Source organism: Thermobia domestica, chromosome 17 (assembly GCF_964235325.1).
Source record: "Thermobia domestica chromosome 17, izTheDome1.hap1.1, whole genome shotgun sequence".
Classification (NCBI taxonomy): Eukaryota; Metazoa; Arthropoda; class Insecta; order Zygentoma; family Lepismatidae; genus Thermobia; species Thermobia domestica.
This window is the reverse complement of record NC_137470.1, coordinates 159313810-159331923: the sequence shown is the minus strand read 5'-3', so window position 1 is coordinate 159331923 and position 18114 is coordinate 159313810. Positions and strand designations below refer to the sequence as shown.

Genomic DNA, 18114 nt, shown 5'->3' with positions numbered 1-18114 from the left:
TTTAAAAGTGTTAATTTTCTCTAGTTTTTCTGGTGATATCATGTATTGGTTTGCAACCCTGCATATTTATTTAGACGCAAAAGTTTATATTTTCACCATGTACCTCAGTATTTCCTCTAAACATTAGTTTTTGTTTCGTGTTCGTCTGATTTGTACGTCCTAAGCAACTGTAGTTTTCGTAAACGCTTGCAAATGCAAAAATTGGCACTCCACCGACAACAAAGATGGCCGCCATTCAGGAACACTCGTACATACGACAAAGTGATTAATGTTATTGACCTTCTCATGCACACGGTTCGTCACACTCAAATTTTTATAATTTTCGGAGATGGTCGAGCAACCATTTTCACAATTTTTGGACCACTTCAGATGGATTGACCCATAGCCGATAACTTAAATTTCGCTGTGTAACTGGTATTCTATTTTCTCATTGCGACTCACGAACCAAATGACAGCTTTTCTCGAATAAATCAACTTCGAACTCCTTTACACTGTCGCTTAAATTAGTCAAGTCACCAGACTTTCCAATACGCAAAACTTGTCCTATTTTTGATGAGTAATTCTTAGTTATACGTGAGTTCTAGAAGGGGAGAAGATGCAACTCAAAGTAATGTCTAATTGAACTTTCTCGTAAATTCAGTAGTGCGGCCTATATTCGCGCAAATACAATGACACAAAACCGCACACAGAGTATCAACCCTAATTATCTGTTGTCACTTAAAGAAGTCCGTAATCATGTTTAGTTTGGTTTGATTTTATTGTTTTTGCACAGTGAACAAAATCTTCAACTTCATTCACTGCGTGAAACACATTATTAATTACATTTGGTTTAAATTCAATAGGCTTATTTAAGATTTCCAACCATTTCGGACTCTTCACATGAGGTTGGCTCGCGCTATTGTTTACCTCATCGTCTTTATCATCACCAAATGAATGTGTTTTCGTGTAACTCTTTCCTACGGTTGTCTCTAGGTAACTGAAAACCAGTTGAAACTGCATTCTGGTGTTTGCAATCTGCCCGCCCGATACAAAAAAAAAAAAAAAAAAAAAAAGTACTGGTTTACTTCGGTTCATCGAAACAGGAGGTTCAAAAGTTTGATTTTACCATTGCTTTCAGTACAATTTTCAAGGAGAATAAACTTTTTTTTTTTTTTTTAACTATCCAAGTTCGAGTTGAGTTGATTTTGAGTTTAACGTCCCTTTCAGCATCGAGGTTATATGAGACATGGACGTACTGATTAACGTGGAATTCGAACTACATGAGCTCATGCCGGGAATCGAACCTGGGTTGCCACTCCAAAGATGCGTACGCTAAACGCATAGACACGAAGGAGCTCTATCCAAGTTCGAATTAACGAGAGTCCGCTAATATATATATACAGGGTGTTTCAAAACAACACCGATAACGTTTAGGAGGTGATTCATGACACCAAGATAAGACAAAAGGTATAGACCAATCTGGGTGCACAAATGCTTCCTTTCGGAGTTATAGGCTGCCGAAAACATGAAAAAATGAACTTTAAAGGTTTGTAGCTCCAATACTATGGGACCTACCGTAGTCGGGTCAAGACTTCTCTTAGGAACTAGAATATGCCCTATCCAAATATCCAAGTTTCAGAATCCGGAGGTACTTCCGCAACAATGTTTATAGAGGTAGTTGGTCAGTACTTTAAATTATATGCCCGTAGCCAAACTGCCTCTGTAAAAATTGTTGCTTGAGTACCTTAGGATTATGAAACATGTATTTTTGGATAGTGCACATATTGATTCGTAAGTGAAGTCTACCCGACTAAGGTAGGTCCCATAGTTTTAGAGCTATGGACCTTAAAGCTCAGTTTTTTTTTTTTCATATTTTCTGTAGCCTATAACTCCGAAAGGAAGCATTTGTGCACTCAGGTTGGTCTATACTTTTTGTCTTACCTTGGTGTCAGGAACCACCTCCCAAACGTTGTCGGTATTGTTTTGAAACACCCTGTATATGTACGGTAGTGGTAAATCTTAATTTGAGTCTTGACAAGGATGTGATATATCGTAGAGTTCAACCAAACTCATCCGACCTAGATAAAGCTTTGCATGGTGGTAAACGTTAACCTGCTATGCAAGCATGTAAAATATTATAGTGCCCATACCTTTAATTCCTAATCAAATGAAAGTATATTTATTATTATTATTATTGTGCATAAGTTTACTTGCTGCATATTGTTTATATTATTGTCTATCTCATTTCATGCAGGATTCCATGTGACATGTGGTCAGAAGGCCTCATTGTACATGAGATTGCAGTTGGTAAGGAAAATTCAGGATGGCGTCGCAAGCTTAATAGTTGCAGAAGAAGCCTATTGTGTTTCTCACACACCATCTGATTCTGATAAGTTTCTAGTAAGTTTTAACTTCAGACCATCTGGAAGTTTTAACTTCAGATATATTTGTGCTACACACTAAAAATATATCTTCTAGTTAATTAGGGGCAGCATTTTGATTAAATATTTTATTCCAGACCAGTACCATGTATTAATGAGGGACATTTTTTAAGACTATGGAAGGCGGGGCACCCAAGTTTCCTTTAAATACTGATATCGAATGAGAGCGTTTCATAGCTTAGAGTAAATAGATTTAACATGAACTGAGTAACTGCACCTTTTGTCTGGTATTTTTCTTCTACTTAGGCGCAATCTTCGCTCTGCATTAACATTGCGTCTTATTTCTAACGTAATTGGCTTATTATTTTCCTTAACCCTTTTAAATTATGGCTTTTTGGGGGTAAATTATTAGACTTTCAGTCAAGCGGCTGCAGCATCACCCCTATTTATCCTAGGATCATGGTTCGTACCAATTTCTCTTTAAAATAGAATGGTCTTTCAAAGAGCACTATTCACATTTCCGTATCATGTCACTGAGGAGGGAAATTTTGAAGGAAAATAGAGATTTTTAGTGAAAAATCTCTTTTTTTGTAACTTTGGGCGCCTCTTGACACCTTGTGTTAACGCACAGATCTCAAAATCAACTGAAAAATAGTAAGTGGTGTAATAAATGTGTGTACAAAATTCCAAACTTCTATTTTGAATAGTAAGGGCAGGAAAAAATATTTACCAATGAGAATACCATTCATTCTAGCTTTGGAACTTCTTGTATAAATTAAAAGACAAAGTCTGACCAAAGCATATATTAACTAATAAATAATAGCGTTACAGTTTCAGCAAATTAACTTTGCCTTCATCAGACACATTATCACATAAGTAATGTGTCTGATGAAGGCAAAGTTAATTTGCCGAAACTGTAACGCTATTATTTATTAGTTAATATATGCTTTGGTCAGAATTTTGTCTTTTAATTTACCAATGAGCTCCATAATGCTCCAGATTACTCAAAAAGACCCGGATGTAATATAAAAATTCCCTGAGACATCCCTATTTATCCTAGGGTCATGGATCGTACATTATTCTCTTCAGAATAGAATAGACTTTCAAACGGTACCATTCACGTCTTCATCATATATCTGAGGTAGGAAAATCGCGAAAAAAAAAAAAAAGGATTTTTGTTAAAAAAAAATATCTTTTACTTTTTTTGCCCTTCTGGACCCCCTATTTTAACGCAGAAATCTGAAAAATACTAAGTGGTGCACTGAATGTCTGTGCAAAATTTCAGTTTTCTAGATGCAAAAGTAAGCCCGCCAAGAAATAATATCCCCACAATACCTCAGGTTCCCACATAAAACAGGATCTCAGTTAAAAATTTCCTAAGACATCCCTATTTATCCTAGGGTCATGGTTCGTACATCATTCTCTTCAGAATAAAACAACCTTTTAAACGGTACCATTCACATGTCGTCATCGTGTATCTGAGGCGGGAAAATCGAGGAAAAAGGGATTTTTTGTTTTAAAATATCCATTTTTTTAAAACCTTTTTGCCCCTCTGGACCCATCCTCCCAGTTTTAACGCAGTGATATGTAAAATACTAAGGGATGCACTGAATGTATGTTTGTCCTTCTAGGTACAAAAGTAAGCCCGCCAAAAAATAAAAAAAAAGGCTTAACAGAAATTTATTTTTTGTTATGTCATCATCATCCCCTATGTCTCGACACGAGAAGGCGTGAAACCATACGTAACGTGTTCTACAATGGCTCCGTGCTTGAAAAGAAACTGAAGTAAAAAGCTCTATTGGTACTTTTTAAATTTAATAATGAAGACAGTACGTTAGTACCTAAAAAAAAAACTTAAAGGGTTAAACCGTGTTCCTCACTATAATTTACTTGTTTATTTTTTTCCTTTCTTTTCTTAATATTTGTTTGATTTTGTACCATGTACTGAATAGTTCCTAAGTAATAGAAACGTTTTGGACGGGAAGCAGGTTCATTGGTAGAGGTATCATCCTGGGAACGCAAGTCTGTCTATTCCACCCTTGAGCTTGCCATGTACACTTTGTGGGAAATAAAGATCATGGATATTTCTTGGTACTAAAGTTCTATCACTTCCTGTTATATTTATTCATTACTATGTGACGTTTATCGTATAAATTCCGAGCCTTAAGCTTTAGATTTTATTCCGTTTCCTCAAAAGTAATATTTGTGAATGTATTCAGTGCTGAAAAGTTAAGAACAAGGAATGAAGATAGGAGGTTAACTTATAGGAAACGTTGTACAATACACTGTGTTACCAATTTCACAGTGTGCGTGCTAGCTATTTCAAATCTTGGCTTCAATATCTTGCTTGCAGATTATGGAAGTTAAATAAGCATGTTTATTGTAGAATATGAAAGATCTATTTCCTTTTATCACTAGTATTAAGGTGGAGAACTATTTTGACTTTCTAAATCACGAATCTCGTTCTAGTAAATGAAGTAATTGTGTAGAGTGATCACAAATTTCCGTTACCCCTATCGCGTGTCCACATATTCATAGATGGTCACTTTGTATTAATGTGGAATTATGGCAAAGGACAACTTTGAGGTAGTGTAAATATTCTGTATTATTTATTCCTGAGTTTCTGTGTGTACATCATCGTTTTCCTAACAGAGTATGGTTCTCCTCCATGTACGATATGAAATTCTCAGCATTGCTGGCGTGGTGGCAGTAAATGCACGTCGAACAGCATCCTTAAGTTCGTCAACTGTCTCGTAACGTGTGGCAGCAACCTTTTATTTGATGAACTCCCATAATGCATTGTCGGAAGATGATAGATCAGGACTTTGAGGTGGCGACTCCAAAGGTGCAGGCAATTGGACACAACCTCATCCAATTCATTTATCAGGAAATACCTCATTGAGATATTCTCTAACAGCATTAGCATAATGGGCTGGTGCTCCATCCTGTTGGAACCATACACGACCGAGCAGTTCCCGATCTTGCAGATATGGAATAAACCAACTACGTAACATGGTGAGATATGCAATGCGATTTGCAGCATCATTAAAGAAATATGGACCTACCAAATGATTGCATACATTGTAGTCCAGATAATGACATCTGGTGGGTTGTCTTCAGGTTCTTCATAAAAATGGTTTTCCTTTACTCCAGAAATAAACATTTCTGTCCTTGCACTGCGATATATTGCACGCTCGTCCGATATAAACACTTTCCCCCTTGAAGGAATAGTTGTAAAGACATCGATCATTCTTCCATAAGCTTGCTGGCGTTTTTTGCGTGTCACTATCACTCAATTCGTTTAGAAACGAAGGATTAACTGCCTTAACTGCAAATCCTTCTTCATATGTTTTTGTAATGTCGAGTATGGAACACCCAATTCCTGAGACCGTTTACGAATGGAATTTTTTGGCGAACGTTCGACACATGCTGCAGCCTCGACACACGTTTCCAGTCGAGTTACTGGTCGTCCTGAGCGGGGCTTATCTTTTATGCAGAAGTTTCTGAAACCTTACAGTGAAATCATGCTGAATATCACAAATTGATTTTCCTGTATGAAGTCGTTCGTGAGCCCACGTGCTTATTACTCCATGGTGTAAGTGGACTCATTAGCCATGATTTAGATGTATATCAGTACCTGCAAGAATAAGAAACAACAATTCATTAACATGTATGTAATACATATGGGGTAACAGGACTTTGTGATCACTCTTTACTGTAGAATATAATTTTTCAGTGAACATCGAGAGGTTGACACCCTCAAATATGTGTTAATTTTGTTTGACCTTTATATATGCATAGTGTTAGTGAACTATACCGACAAACTGTAAGGGGTGATTCCTTACATCAAAATAAGCGAAAAATTCCACATGAACCTCCGGGGAAAAGTGCATAGTTTCAGAGCTAGGGCTCTTCCGAATTATCGAAAAGCTAAATTTCAGCACGCACTATTTCGAATAAGGGAAACTTGGGAGTTGCGTTCCATATCAGCGTAATGAAAAGTCATACATACGCAGTTCAAAAATGCATATTTCATCTATATGCATTGAATGTACACGGGATTCCGAATAATGTACAATTCCCAAATTTTCTCCCAACAGAATTCTCGGATATGCTCTTATTTCAAGGCGAGTCCAAAGTAGACAAAACGTTAGCCTTGACAGCAGTAAGTATGGAATACTTCGGCTGAAAGTCGGAACTGTTATGGACTGCCAGCTCCACTGTTACTCGTATTCGAAATAACGTGTGCTATGATGTTTTGTTGCATGAAATAAACGTGAAATACGAGGGGTTATCATAAAGTTTGAATTACCATAATAATAAAATCAAGATACAGGGATTTTTGTTATTTGTAGTTGTTAACCCCTCTCTTGCCGTCGAAACATTCTGTGCCCACTATTGTAAAGGCTTACCTTTTGCCTACTTTGGATCCACCTTGAAATAAGAGCATATCTGAGAATTCTATTGAGAGCATGTCTGGGAATTATATCCTGTAAGGAATATCTTGCACATCCATTCCACGTTGATGAAATACTCATTTTTGAATTGTATATGTATGACTGACTTCCTTTACGCTGATATAGACCGCCACTCTACGATTTCTCTAATTCTAAATAGCGCGTGTTAAGATTTAGCTTTTCCACGATTTTGGAGAGCCCTAGCTCTGAAACGATACACTTTTCCCCCACATGTCCATACTAAGGTTGTGTCCAACATTCGGAATGCGATGGAATTTCCCTATATAAAAATATGGCATACTTCTTTCCAAAATATTATGAAAACTATTTTATACATTTCGTAATTCGTCCAAGTGTTTGTTAGTATTATATTAATATGTTCAGGTTTACTTTTGCTTGCTAGGGTAATATTAGAGCGCGCTAATTAAAAATTAATTTTCTTCCATTTAAAAGCTGTTTAAAATTTGGCCTCTATTTTGCAACAGCGTAGAACAGCAGATAGGAGGCTAACCAGGTAGGTTTCTTTCATTCTCTACCCCCTGATAGGTCACGTGTGTGAACTTCGGATTGTCCCCGGAGATAAAGAAACCGATGGAATGCAGATTGACAGCAGATAAGAGCAAAGTCTGTTTTCTCTCTCTTCATAGATCGTAAAGATTTCATTGATTCTACGTAAACATCTCCGCGAATAGTTACCTGTAGAGGGGTATTGGAGCTAACAGTGTACAAAAGTTTCAGAAAATCTGTCTATGTTGCTTTCAAGTGAGGGAAGTGTTCATCTTATAAAAGTAGTTTCGATATAATGTAGAGTAAACTCACTTATTTGTCTCCTATCTAAATAATATGGAGATATTTTTTCTTTCCCTTAGTAGACACTCTAAAAAATAAAAATGTTCATTTCTGGCAACTTTAAGTTAGTTTCGGGAGGTTACGGATACGCCAAACTAAGGCTCGGTACAGACGAGTAGAAAAGTTTGCTGCGGGCTCGCAACGAACTCGTGCTGGCTTTTCAGTCCAATATAGAAAACAGTTTATTTTATTTTCAGCCACAGTTATCTCCCATGTTTATTTATTTGCGCAATGACGAAGAGAGTTCTTTAAATTATTTTCGCATGAGCAATACTTCGTTTGATGAACTCTGAACAAAAATAAGTTAAGTGATAATATTAAAGCAGAAGGTACTATCATAAGACTTCCGATACCACCAATTCAGATGTTAGCTGTTACATTAGATGTAAGCTAATTATGTTAACTAACTATCGTTTGTATAAATGCAGAAAGTAAGACATTCGGGGACCTATTCATAGACATTTTCAGTTGTTATTAGCTTCCATTAGCGTGGTTTAACTATCGCGTGACTAATTTCAATTTTTGGCATATTTTGACATATTTTGACAACTTTAAATTAAAAATTAGACGCTTTATATGAGCGTTTCCAAATATTCCGCTCCTAAAAGGGTAAGAGAGGCATTTCAGTAACAGTAAAATTTCCCTTTATTTATTCAGAAAGAGCCAATGAAGCACAGGTTCCAGCGTTTTTGATTTTTTTTTCTCTTGAAAAAGAGAATGGGGATTTCTATAGTAGTGGGTTCGCGATGGCTAAGTGGTAGTGCGTTCACCTCTGGTGCGTGGAGTCCCTGGTTCGATTCCAGCTTGCGTTATGGGCTTTGTTGTGGACAAACAACGTGTGCTCGGTTTTTCTCGGGTTCTCCCGTTTCCTCCCACTTTCTTCATTCTACCATTTTATTCATCCTCATCTTCACCATTTCCTTTAGCCTACCCGGCATATCCGTGGGACGTAAAACTCAAAGATTTCATTTAATTTTATTCATTTCAAAGATTTCATTCCATTCCTATAGTAGTGAAATTTCCCTTTATATATTGAGAATATGTTTAATGTGAGGATTTGCTTAAATTGGAGATGTGAAATTCCGAATGTAAAGTTTTAAATAAAAATATTTGATTTAGTGTTTCCGAATAGTCTACGTCCAAGGTGGGAAAAGGGGACTATTTTTATAATTGTAACATTTCTCTTTATACAGTGCCGTGTGTGAGAGTTTCTTAAGTTAAAGATGTGCACTCCAAATATGAACCTTTATATGTAACAATGGAACATGTTTCAAGGCTTTCGTATATTCCACTGCTAAAAGAGGAAGGGCGGTCATTTATATATCCAAATTTCCACTTATTTATTTACAGTCTAAGTGGATAGAGGAGTTTAAAATTTATGTCAAAAATAGAATATCTAATAGGGTTTTGTAATTACACTTTTATTGAAATGCGATCATCAAGGGGAAAGTGGTTCAAATATTTTACGAATAACTATAAAAGGATTTGAGAAAATTCCTAATAGCACACCACAAGGAGGCAATGCAGCAAACGAAAACAGAAAAAGATGGGCTGAATATTTTGTAAACTACATAGGTAGAGTTTCATGGCAAGATTTTAAGTTGTTCTTTATGTCAAGAAACATTCAGTTGCTATCTCTAAAATATCAATGATGTGCACAATATTATCAATTATACGAGAACCAATAATATTTTTCTTACGCATCCAGCACGCTTTATATATATATATATATATATATATATATATATATATATATATAGCCTCATGAGTACCCTGACGTTCAACTAATTTTCGTGTTAAATCTAATATTTTTAAAATTTAATACGTTAACAAAGGATGACAAATTGTCAGCCGAAAACGATGTTTTTTAATTTCTTTTCTGTGCTGCTATTATGTTAATGGTTGTTTCTTAGACTTCAGCGTCCCTTTTCAGCACAGAAGCTATATAACACGTGACCTCGACCTAAAGTATAATGCTGTGTTACAAATGGTCCAGTCATTCCGGAGTGAGTAATATAAGAAATCTCATCAAGGAACTGCATCAACAATAGAGTGTCGTTCTCCAAACCTATTTGTTGTCTGTTTTTGTTAATATCACAATAAAGTGTTCATAGCCTCACTGTTGAAAAGGGGTGCTAAACGAAAATCAAATATAAATACTGCATGAAATTATTTATTGTTATTATTACATTCGCTCAGCCGCGTAACTCTCAACCGGTGCCTTGAGCATTCAAAACCGGCGAGGTATCATGCCCTTTAGACCTCTTAAAAATTAAAAATATTCACTTTTGGCAATTTTCCTGTGGGTTAGTTTCGGAAGGTTACATTCATACCAAATTTCATCATTCTAATCCTGCCGGAAGTGCCTAAACATTTTAAGGGTGTAGAAGACGTCTCATATGAATAACATATGAAAGATTTTTCACTTGCCCATAAAATCGCCCTACATTTGAAAATTTTTATTTTTTGGTGACTTACTTAGGTAGTGCTAACGAAAATGTACAAGCATACCGAATTTCAAGTTTTTATTCCAATTCCAAGTACCTAAAACATGATATTATAGGTTAAAAAAGAAAGGTCCATTTAAATAACATGGAAAATGTCTTCATCTCCCCTTTAGACACCGTAAAAATTTAAAAATCTTCACTTTTGGCAATTTTCCTGTGACGTAGCCCCGGAAAGCTACAACCTTGCCAAACTTCAACATTCCACGTAAACCGGAAGTACCCCTTTATTTTATGTCATTTTCCTTCTAACTTTTGTTCTATTTTACAGGTAGAATCTTCGTCTGGATCAGCCTGCGTCTTCTGTAAAAGTAGAGTGAGAAACTGCGTTTTTTGGCCATGCCTGCACTTTGTTTCATGCAGAAGATGTGGGATTCGTTGGGAGAATAGTAAATGTTATGAATGCGGAATCCCCATAAAATCCGTTTTTCCTCATGATTGTGATACCAGAAAATGCTTGGAAGCTGGGCGTTTTGTACACTTGTGCAAACATGGTGGCAGTTGCCGATAAGCAAGTATGATTTGAACATATTGTGAAAAAAATTTCGAGATTTGGTATGATCATAAAATAACACGTATCTTAGTCTTTGAATATGAAACTACGGTGAACAGAATTTTGGGCTCATACTTAATTGAATAAATTTTCATGTTCCAACCACTAACGAAAATATCGTGTGTGATGTGTTTATCCTTCAGTTTGGGGTGCTATCATTTGCAGCAACGGAACGATTGTTACTTTTGTACCTATACAAGTAAATGAAGAATGTATTACATTTGATGATTCATTAAATTAGTTACTCAACCACGTTGCGGCATTCTTGTAATGTTAAATTATTTATATTGATCTTAGCTTGAAAATGTAAGTTATAACAAGTTTTTTGTTGTTGTTTTTTTTTATATAAATAACCGATTTCACTGCACCCGTTGAGGTGTTTTATGGTACGTATATGTTCAAGCATGTATCGCATGTATTTGTGTATGTATATGTATTCTTAATGTATTGCATAGTGCGTGGACAACGAATTAGGAATTTCCAAATATCGTTGTAATTTTATTTTATTTCAGTTTCTTGTAAGTATTTATAATTTTATCACCGCATTTGATATTGTGTATCCACCATATTTATTTCTGCATCCCTGGTATGATTACGCTGTTGTTGAGGCAAAAGGTAGTGCAACAAAATAAACTTGACGTGGTGAGCTTTGTATGCTCTGTGCTACTATTTTTGGAATAGTCTTTGTCATGTTGCCGTACATGCTATAGACGATCTTCAAGTTCGAAATATTAGAGCAACTAGGATTGTTGATCTTGTTCTTCAATCCCTTTCATTGAATTAAGATCTGGTTTGTTTCCTAGAAAATACTGTACTTTGGCCCCTTGCTACTGTAGGTGATTCGTAATGAATTTGGAAGTATGACACGGTGTTTTATCCTGCATAATCATTCCATCTTGGTCGGTTTGAATGAATTAAAGCATTCATTAACTTATTAATTCATGAAGTAATGAAACAAATAATCTTAATTTATACTTTAATAATTATTTGCAGTCCAGGCTTTGCACCTCGTGGCCCAACACAATATTTTTTTTCTTGATAGCTGATGATACTTTTTTTTTTTTTTTTTTTTGCTTTTCTTCCACTTCGAACACGGCGCTTTAGCTATTGTTGTTGATTTCTCCCTAGTACATATATCATGCTAATTTAACCATATACTTACTTTAATTACTATAGAAATATCAAAAACATCTACCAAGGTTGAGGTAAGCAACTTATTTTTTCAACATTGGACGAAACTAACAATCTGTAAATAGTAGCATCTTACCATCTGCTGGCAGTGGTTGGGTGGGGAAATCAAACCCCAAATCTATCTGGTGGGAATAACTAAATCTAATTCATGCTTAAGCGAAAAGGAATACTTTACATTCATTTTCTAATAAAAAGACGCCCCAGGTGTGTGTAATCATGCCGGAAGTTTGTGAAGTGAGATCCGAATAAAAAAAAAAAAAAAAAAAAAAATCCTAATTCGTTATCCGCCCACTGTGTGTGTTCCTTATTTATATTATTTTTGTTTTAAAAGAAAACATATCTTACACTTTAAAAAATAAAATTATTATACATTGGTATTCAAATATTTAATGCAGTTTCATTATTATTTGTTATACAGCGATCCGAGTTTTTAATTAATAACAACTCTAGAATGTTACGAGCGTCAGTTACCCGCTTCGCTGGATTAAATTAAACTTTTTACTATTACTGAAGCTCTTTCTGTTGTCGGTCATTTCAGATCATTCTTATATGTCTCCCTCTTCCCCTCAAAGGTGCTGGGCTGAATTTGGATATAAACGGCATCGGAAGTATCATTGTTCATCTCAGCGACCTCGAAAACTATGGATTCGACACTAATATCGGTCATTTTCGATCATTTTTATATATTCTCTCTGCCCAAGTTTTACCGTCAAAGTGGGGTGACATCCAGAAGTCCTAAAGTGCAGAAGTCCTAAAATGCAGAAGTCCTAAAAATATGGGCATTAGACCTAAATTTTAGGACTTCTGCAGTTTAGGACTTCTGCCTCGGTATGATTTTTAGGACTTCTGCCGTTTAGGACTTCTGCATTTTAGGACTTCTGCCGTTTAGGACTTCTGTCGCGATATGATTTTTAGGACTTGTGCCTATTAGGACTTCTGCCATTTAGGACTTGTGCCTTTTTCATTCACTTGCTTTAGTTCTGAAATTCGCCACCACCACACGAAATTGGGACGATGCAGCAACTAGTTGGCAATAATGTTACGAACGTATCTAATTCCAACAGTAACAGCTATATTTGTACTACTAAGATTATTATTATCACTCTCTGTTCTGCACTTATACACGAATTACATAATACAACCTATTTCATTCTAAGAATTAATTACATAATTAGTTAAGAAATTCGTTTCTTTCGAATGGAGATACGAGAATCCCAAGACAAATTCCTAAAACGAAAATAAATAAATAAATAAATAAATAATAAAAAATGTTTAAAAAGCATATTTTACCAGACTTCTGAAACCAAGCAAACATTCAGAATTGCAATATATACTGTGCGGAGCGTATTTTATTAAGAGTAGGACAAAAATCCACCGAAGTTTACTTAATTAGGACAAAAGCTCACTAGACATTTCACGAGTGAACATTAAATACCAACTGTATGCATAAAGAACGCAGTAAATTTAAAATTGAGCAAAGAACATTTATTATGCAATACAGTGGGTGACATTCATAAGTCTTAAACGGCACAAGTCCTAAAAATATAGGCACTAGACCTAAATTTTAGGTCCTGTGCCATTTTTGCAGAAATTACTACATAGTCATTTAGGGGTGTAGCCTGCAAATTTTTCTAGGAGAGCATGATTTTTATATATTAAAAGCAAATCAAAAGTTTATTTCCAGATTACGAAAGCTTCAATAAGACAATAAATTTGTACATATTACACATGTACACAAATACATAATATTATTATATTTCCAGTTAGTTCCTTTTTGAAACCTGGACCTTGACAGAGCGTAAATTTAAAATCACAGCTTGTGGGAAATGTACGAATCAGGTAGTTATAAGAAATCGGAAACTGTTCATGGAAATACATTTGTTTGACTGTATTTATCTTCTGTACTCTTATATAAAAGAGTAAAGATGAGTAATTTTTTGGGCATACTACTACAAGTAGAGTCGTTAAATTTTAATTATAAAATATAATTTTCTTATGAAAGCAGGACATAAGAAAGAATTTTTGGAAATAAGTATCGTAAAAAGGGTGGGGCAAGATTTTTTTAAAGGGTAGTGTATCTCGCAAGTTTCTGAAGCTAGTAAAATGAAACTTGGCATATAAACTTTCCTGTTAAAAAAAAACTGAAAATTGAACACATAAAAAGGAAAGAGCAAAGGGAGCACTTTTTTTATGTTCGAATTCCCCATTACTTACTCAGAAAATATGTTTAAGGTGCCTTCCATTTCAACTCAGGCAAAAAAATATAAAATTGTACCATCACCATCTCAGATATTGTTGAAACTTTTTTTATAGCAACTAGACATGTTTTTAAGAGACCCATATTTTTTGTTTTGTCGAAAAAAATTTTCCCGCCAAGTAATGGGCCATCAAAGACGGAGAGTACAATTTATGAATTGTAGAAGACATGGAAAATGGTCAACTTCGGAGCCTCACCATTCGGCTATGGAGACAGGTAGAGTTATAATTCTTGTTGTGGTATGTACATAGGGATATAAATAAACTATATTTTATTATAGTTTGGTTTGCGCATGCGTATCTTTTTGTACGTCAATTTATCTGAAAAGTCGAAGTTTGCGAATTTTTTTCGAGCACTTCTAGTTCGAATTTTAAAATTCTGTTTTCACGGTTGGTAAGACCTGGTTACCCGCTTTCCGAAACAAATTTTGTATCGCTTCTGTGTGCAACCGTTTTGTCGCAAAAAATTCGAGAAATTGTAAAATTTTCAAAAATCGCCATGTTTGGGCGCCATTTTCTCGAAAACACCATCTTTTAAAATTCTGAAATTTTGTCAGATGGTTCAACTTTACATGAATAATAAACACACCAAACACCATTCTCGACCAATGCTTCATGAATTAACTGCAGCCTTTTAAAGTTAGCGAAGTTTCCTTAACTTTGATGTCACAGTTAGCAACACTGGGAACAATAAAAGTGCAATGATTTGATGATGTTTGTGGTTCACATTCATTAAATGAAGAATAAAAGGTTTTCTTGACTGTTTTTTATTATTATTTTGATCAAGAAGGCTCTCTGAAATAGTAAAATGACCCTCCCCCTACTCCTCCGTTTTCTTAAACCGAAATAATCTGAGGTGGAAATTACGATTACGAAACACAGAAATTTCAAGTTGACTTACTTAAAATGGTCTTCGGAAACAAAATTTCACTGATTAATATTATTATTACTATTACTATTATTATTATTATTATTATTATTATTATTATTATTATTATTATTATTTACATGGACCAATCATTTGCTTGGTTGGTGTCTTCTTCGCTAATAGCATGTAACCATCCAGGTGCTCCAATAGGTGTTGGCTCACTCACAACTCGTCCAGGAGTGGATCTAGGGGGAAGAAATTTTATTTTATATATAAATAAAACCGATCTCAGAGTTTGGAGCATTTAAAAGTAGCTCTAAGTAGCAGTATTATCCCCCTCCCCCTTCCAGAAGTCCGTCCTGGATCCGCCCCTGCGTAGCACATTGGCGATAGTCACAAATGCTGAAGGTCCATGTGGAAGCATAAACAGCACTTCAACTTCACGTAATTCATGATTTATTCATAATATTTCTGCTACGCACCACTGGTTATCATACATATAGGCCTATGTATGTAACAAAAGTTCCTTTTTGCAGATTTCTTAAATCTTCACTTTGAATTGCAGAAGTTCGATTTTGGGGGAAGCATGACGTTAGTTCATGGTGACCCGTTACTGCCATAAAAACTTCGCCATTTTCCGAAAGCCAAAGATGATTTCGTTGAATACCAGTTACCGGTCGCATACTTTCCTTTTTTTCTTCCGGAAGTCGTCGAATTGAGTTCCAGGCAACAAAACGAGAGTAATAACCGGAGTTTGTACTTGCACTATACTCACGAATTCTTCTGCGGTTTTAGTGGCGGCGCGGTGGCTGAGTGGTAGAGCGTTCACCTCCGGTACTTGGGGTCCCTGATTCGATCCCAGCTCGCGCCGTGTAGGTTTTGTGGTGGACAAACACCGTGCTCGTGGGTCTTCTCGGGGTTATCCCGTTTCCCCCCACTTTCTATATTCCACCATTTCATTCATTTCTCACAATCACCGTCTTCTTTAGCCTAACCGGCATAAACGTGGGACGTAAAACTTAAAGATTTCATTTCATTTTTTTCTTCTGCGGTTTTAATACTGTGTATCTGTTTTGCTTAAGGTTATGCCGCGTTGCCACATTCTTTACACCCCCCCCCCCTCAATACCGTCGCAGAGACCCTTGCATGGCCGGTTTCACTGCAAAACCACTGCTTTAACGGACCTGTCTGCATCTCGAACATCTGACAGCGATTTTTAAAGTGGGATGCAGCACCACCAGAAATCACTGACACGGTTTGGGAAATTGTAGACACTTTTTTTTTTCTCGTATTCAAACCTTTTTCTATAAAATATATTTTTGCTTTTCTTCGAGTATTTTTAGAATCTTGTCTATGGCTATGAGTAAATGAGCCGAATCGTGTGTTTTATCGTCGTTTATTACAACAAAACTGTTAGTTGTTTCATATTCCGGTGATAACTCTGAATTTCACTTTGCAGAATAACAGTCCAGTTTTCAGCAAAGTCCACATGAAGTAAAATATAATTTGTATCTTGAAATTTTATACGGTGCTTTTCGGTAGCAATTAATTCTCTTTGGATTTTCTTGATGTAGTCATGAATTAGAATTCTTACAGTTAAATCCGCAATGTACGATACGAAAACAGGAAGTTTCAGTTTTTTTAACGAGATTATTGTTTTCCCATATGGCATACGTAACACTCATTTTCATCAGGATCAATGATTAAAGACTCCACACTTATTCGTTCCACTCCAGGGCATTCACCACATTCTTGAAGAAGACAGTTGTCATTTTCTACGGATCATACTATTAAAGGAAATAGGTCACTCATGACAGCTTCAATACAGGCTGAACCTTGGATTTGTAGCAACGCAGTAGCAGCTAACCTAGAATTTGCAGAATACACACACACACACATACACACTTCCCTCGCAGGTTGCGGACTGACCCACTTTAGTCGAATACTGTAAAATTCCGAGTGACCCATTCTTATGTTGGGATTGTTTTGTTTAAAAAGTCAGTAAATTTCTTTGGTACGCGTAAGAAAACGTTTCGATTTTTTTTTTTTTTTTAACTTTTTGCCCTTTTTCGATCACTGTAATGACATCGCACTTAATTGAGACTTTGTTTGGAGCATTCCAAATCATCACTGAGGCAATAATTCAGACTTTTTGTAGATCATCAGAACTTATTGGATGGCCATTTCAAGTAAACTTAAAATTTGTGTGTTTCGTAATCGTAATTTCCACCTCAGATTATTTCGGTTTAAGAAAACGGAGGAGTAGGGGGAGGGTCATTTTACTATTTCAGAGAGCCTTCTTGATCAAAATAATAATAAAAAACAGTCAAGAAAACCTTTTATTCTTCATTTAATGAATGTGAACCACAAACATCATCAAATCATTGCACTTTTATTGTTCCCAGTGTTGCTAACTGTGACATCAAAGTTAAGGAAACTTCGCTAACTTTAAAAGGCTGCAGTTAATTCATGAAGCATTGGTCGAGAATGGTGTTTGGTGTGTTTATTATTCATGTAAAGTTGAACCATCTGACAAAATTTCAGAATTTTAAAAGATGGTGTTTTCGAGAAAATGGCGCCCAAACATGGCGATTTTTGAAAATTTTACAATTTCTCGAATTTTTTGCGACAAAACGGTTGCACACAGAAGCGATACAAAATTTGTTTCGGAAAGCGGGTAACCAGGTCTTACCAACCGTGAAAACAGAATTTTAAAATTCGAACTAGAAGTGCTCGAAAAAAATTCGCAAACTTCGACTTTTCAGATAAATTGACGTTCATTTGTTAATTTATGTACAAAAAGATACGCATGCGCAAACCAAACTATAATAAAATATAGTTTATTTATATCCCTATGTACATACCACAACAAGAATTATAACTCTACCTGTCTCCATAGCCGAATGGTGAGGCTCCGAAGTTGACCATTTTCCATGTCTTCTACAATTCATAAATTGTACTCCCCGTCTTTGATGGCCTATTACTTGGCGGGAAAATTTTTTTCGACAAAACAAAAAAATATGGGTCTCTTAAAAACATGTCTAGTTGCTATAAAAAAAGTTTCAACAATATCTGA

At 35.6% G+C, this 18114-nt stretch overlaps 1 protein-coding gene across 4 annotated transcripts in view; it reads left to right on the top strand.

Annotated features, from left to right (window-relative positions):
* LOC145674440 (uncharacterized) overlaps positions 1-12297 on the top strand; it is an 88742-nt gene extending 76445 nt beyond the window's left edge. Inside the window, exons 6-7 of one of the 4 annotated variants that reach the window (XM_081744499.1) lie at positions 2234-2379; positions 10442-12297. In XM_081744499.1, coding sequence (XP_081600625.1) covers positions 2234-2379; positions 10442-10681 — 386 coding nt within the window. In that variant the 3' untranslated portion in view covers positions 10682-12297. Of the gene's footprint in view, positions 1-2233; positions 2380-10441 lie in introns of those variants that run through there. The other 3 variants (XM_081744500.1, XM_081744502.1, XM_081744503.1) reach the window with 3 other exon arrangements.
* The last annotated feature ends 5817 nt before the right edge of the window (positions 12298-18114 follow it).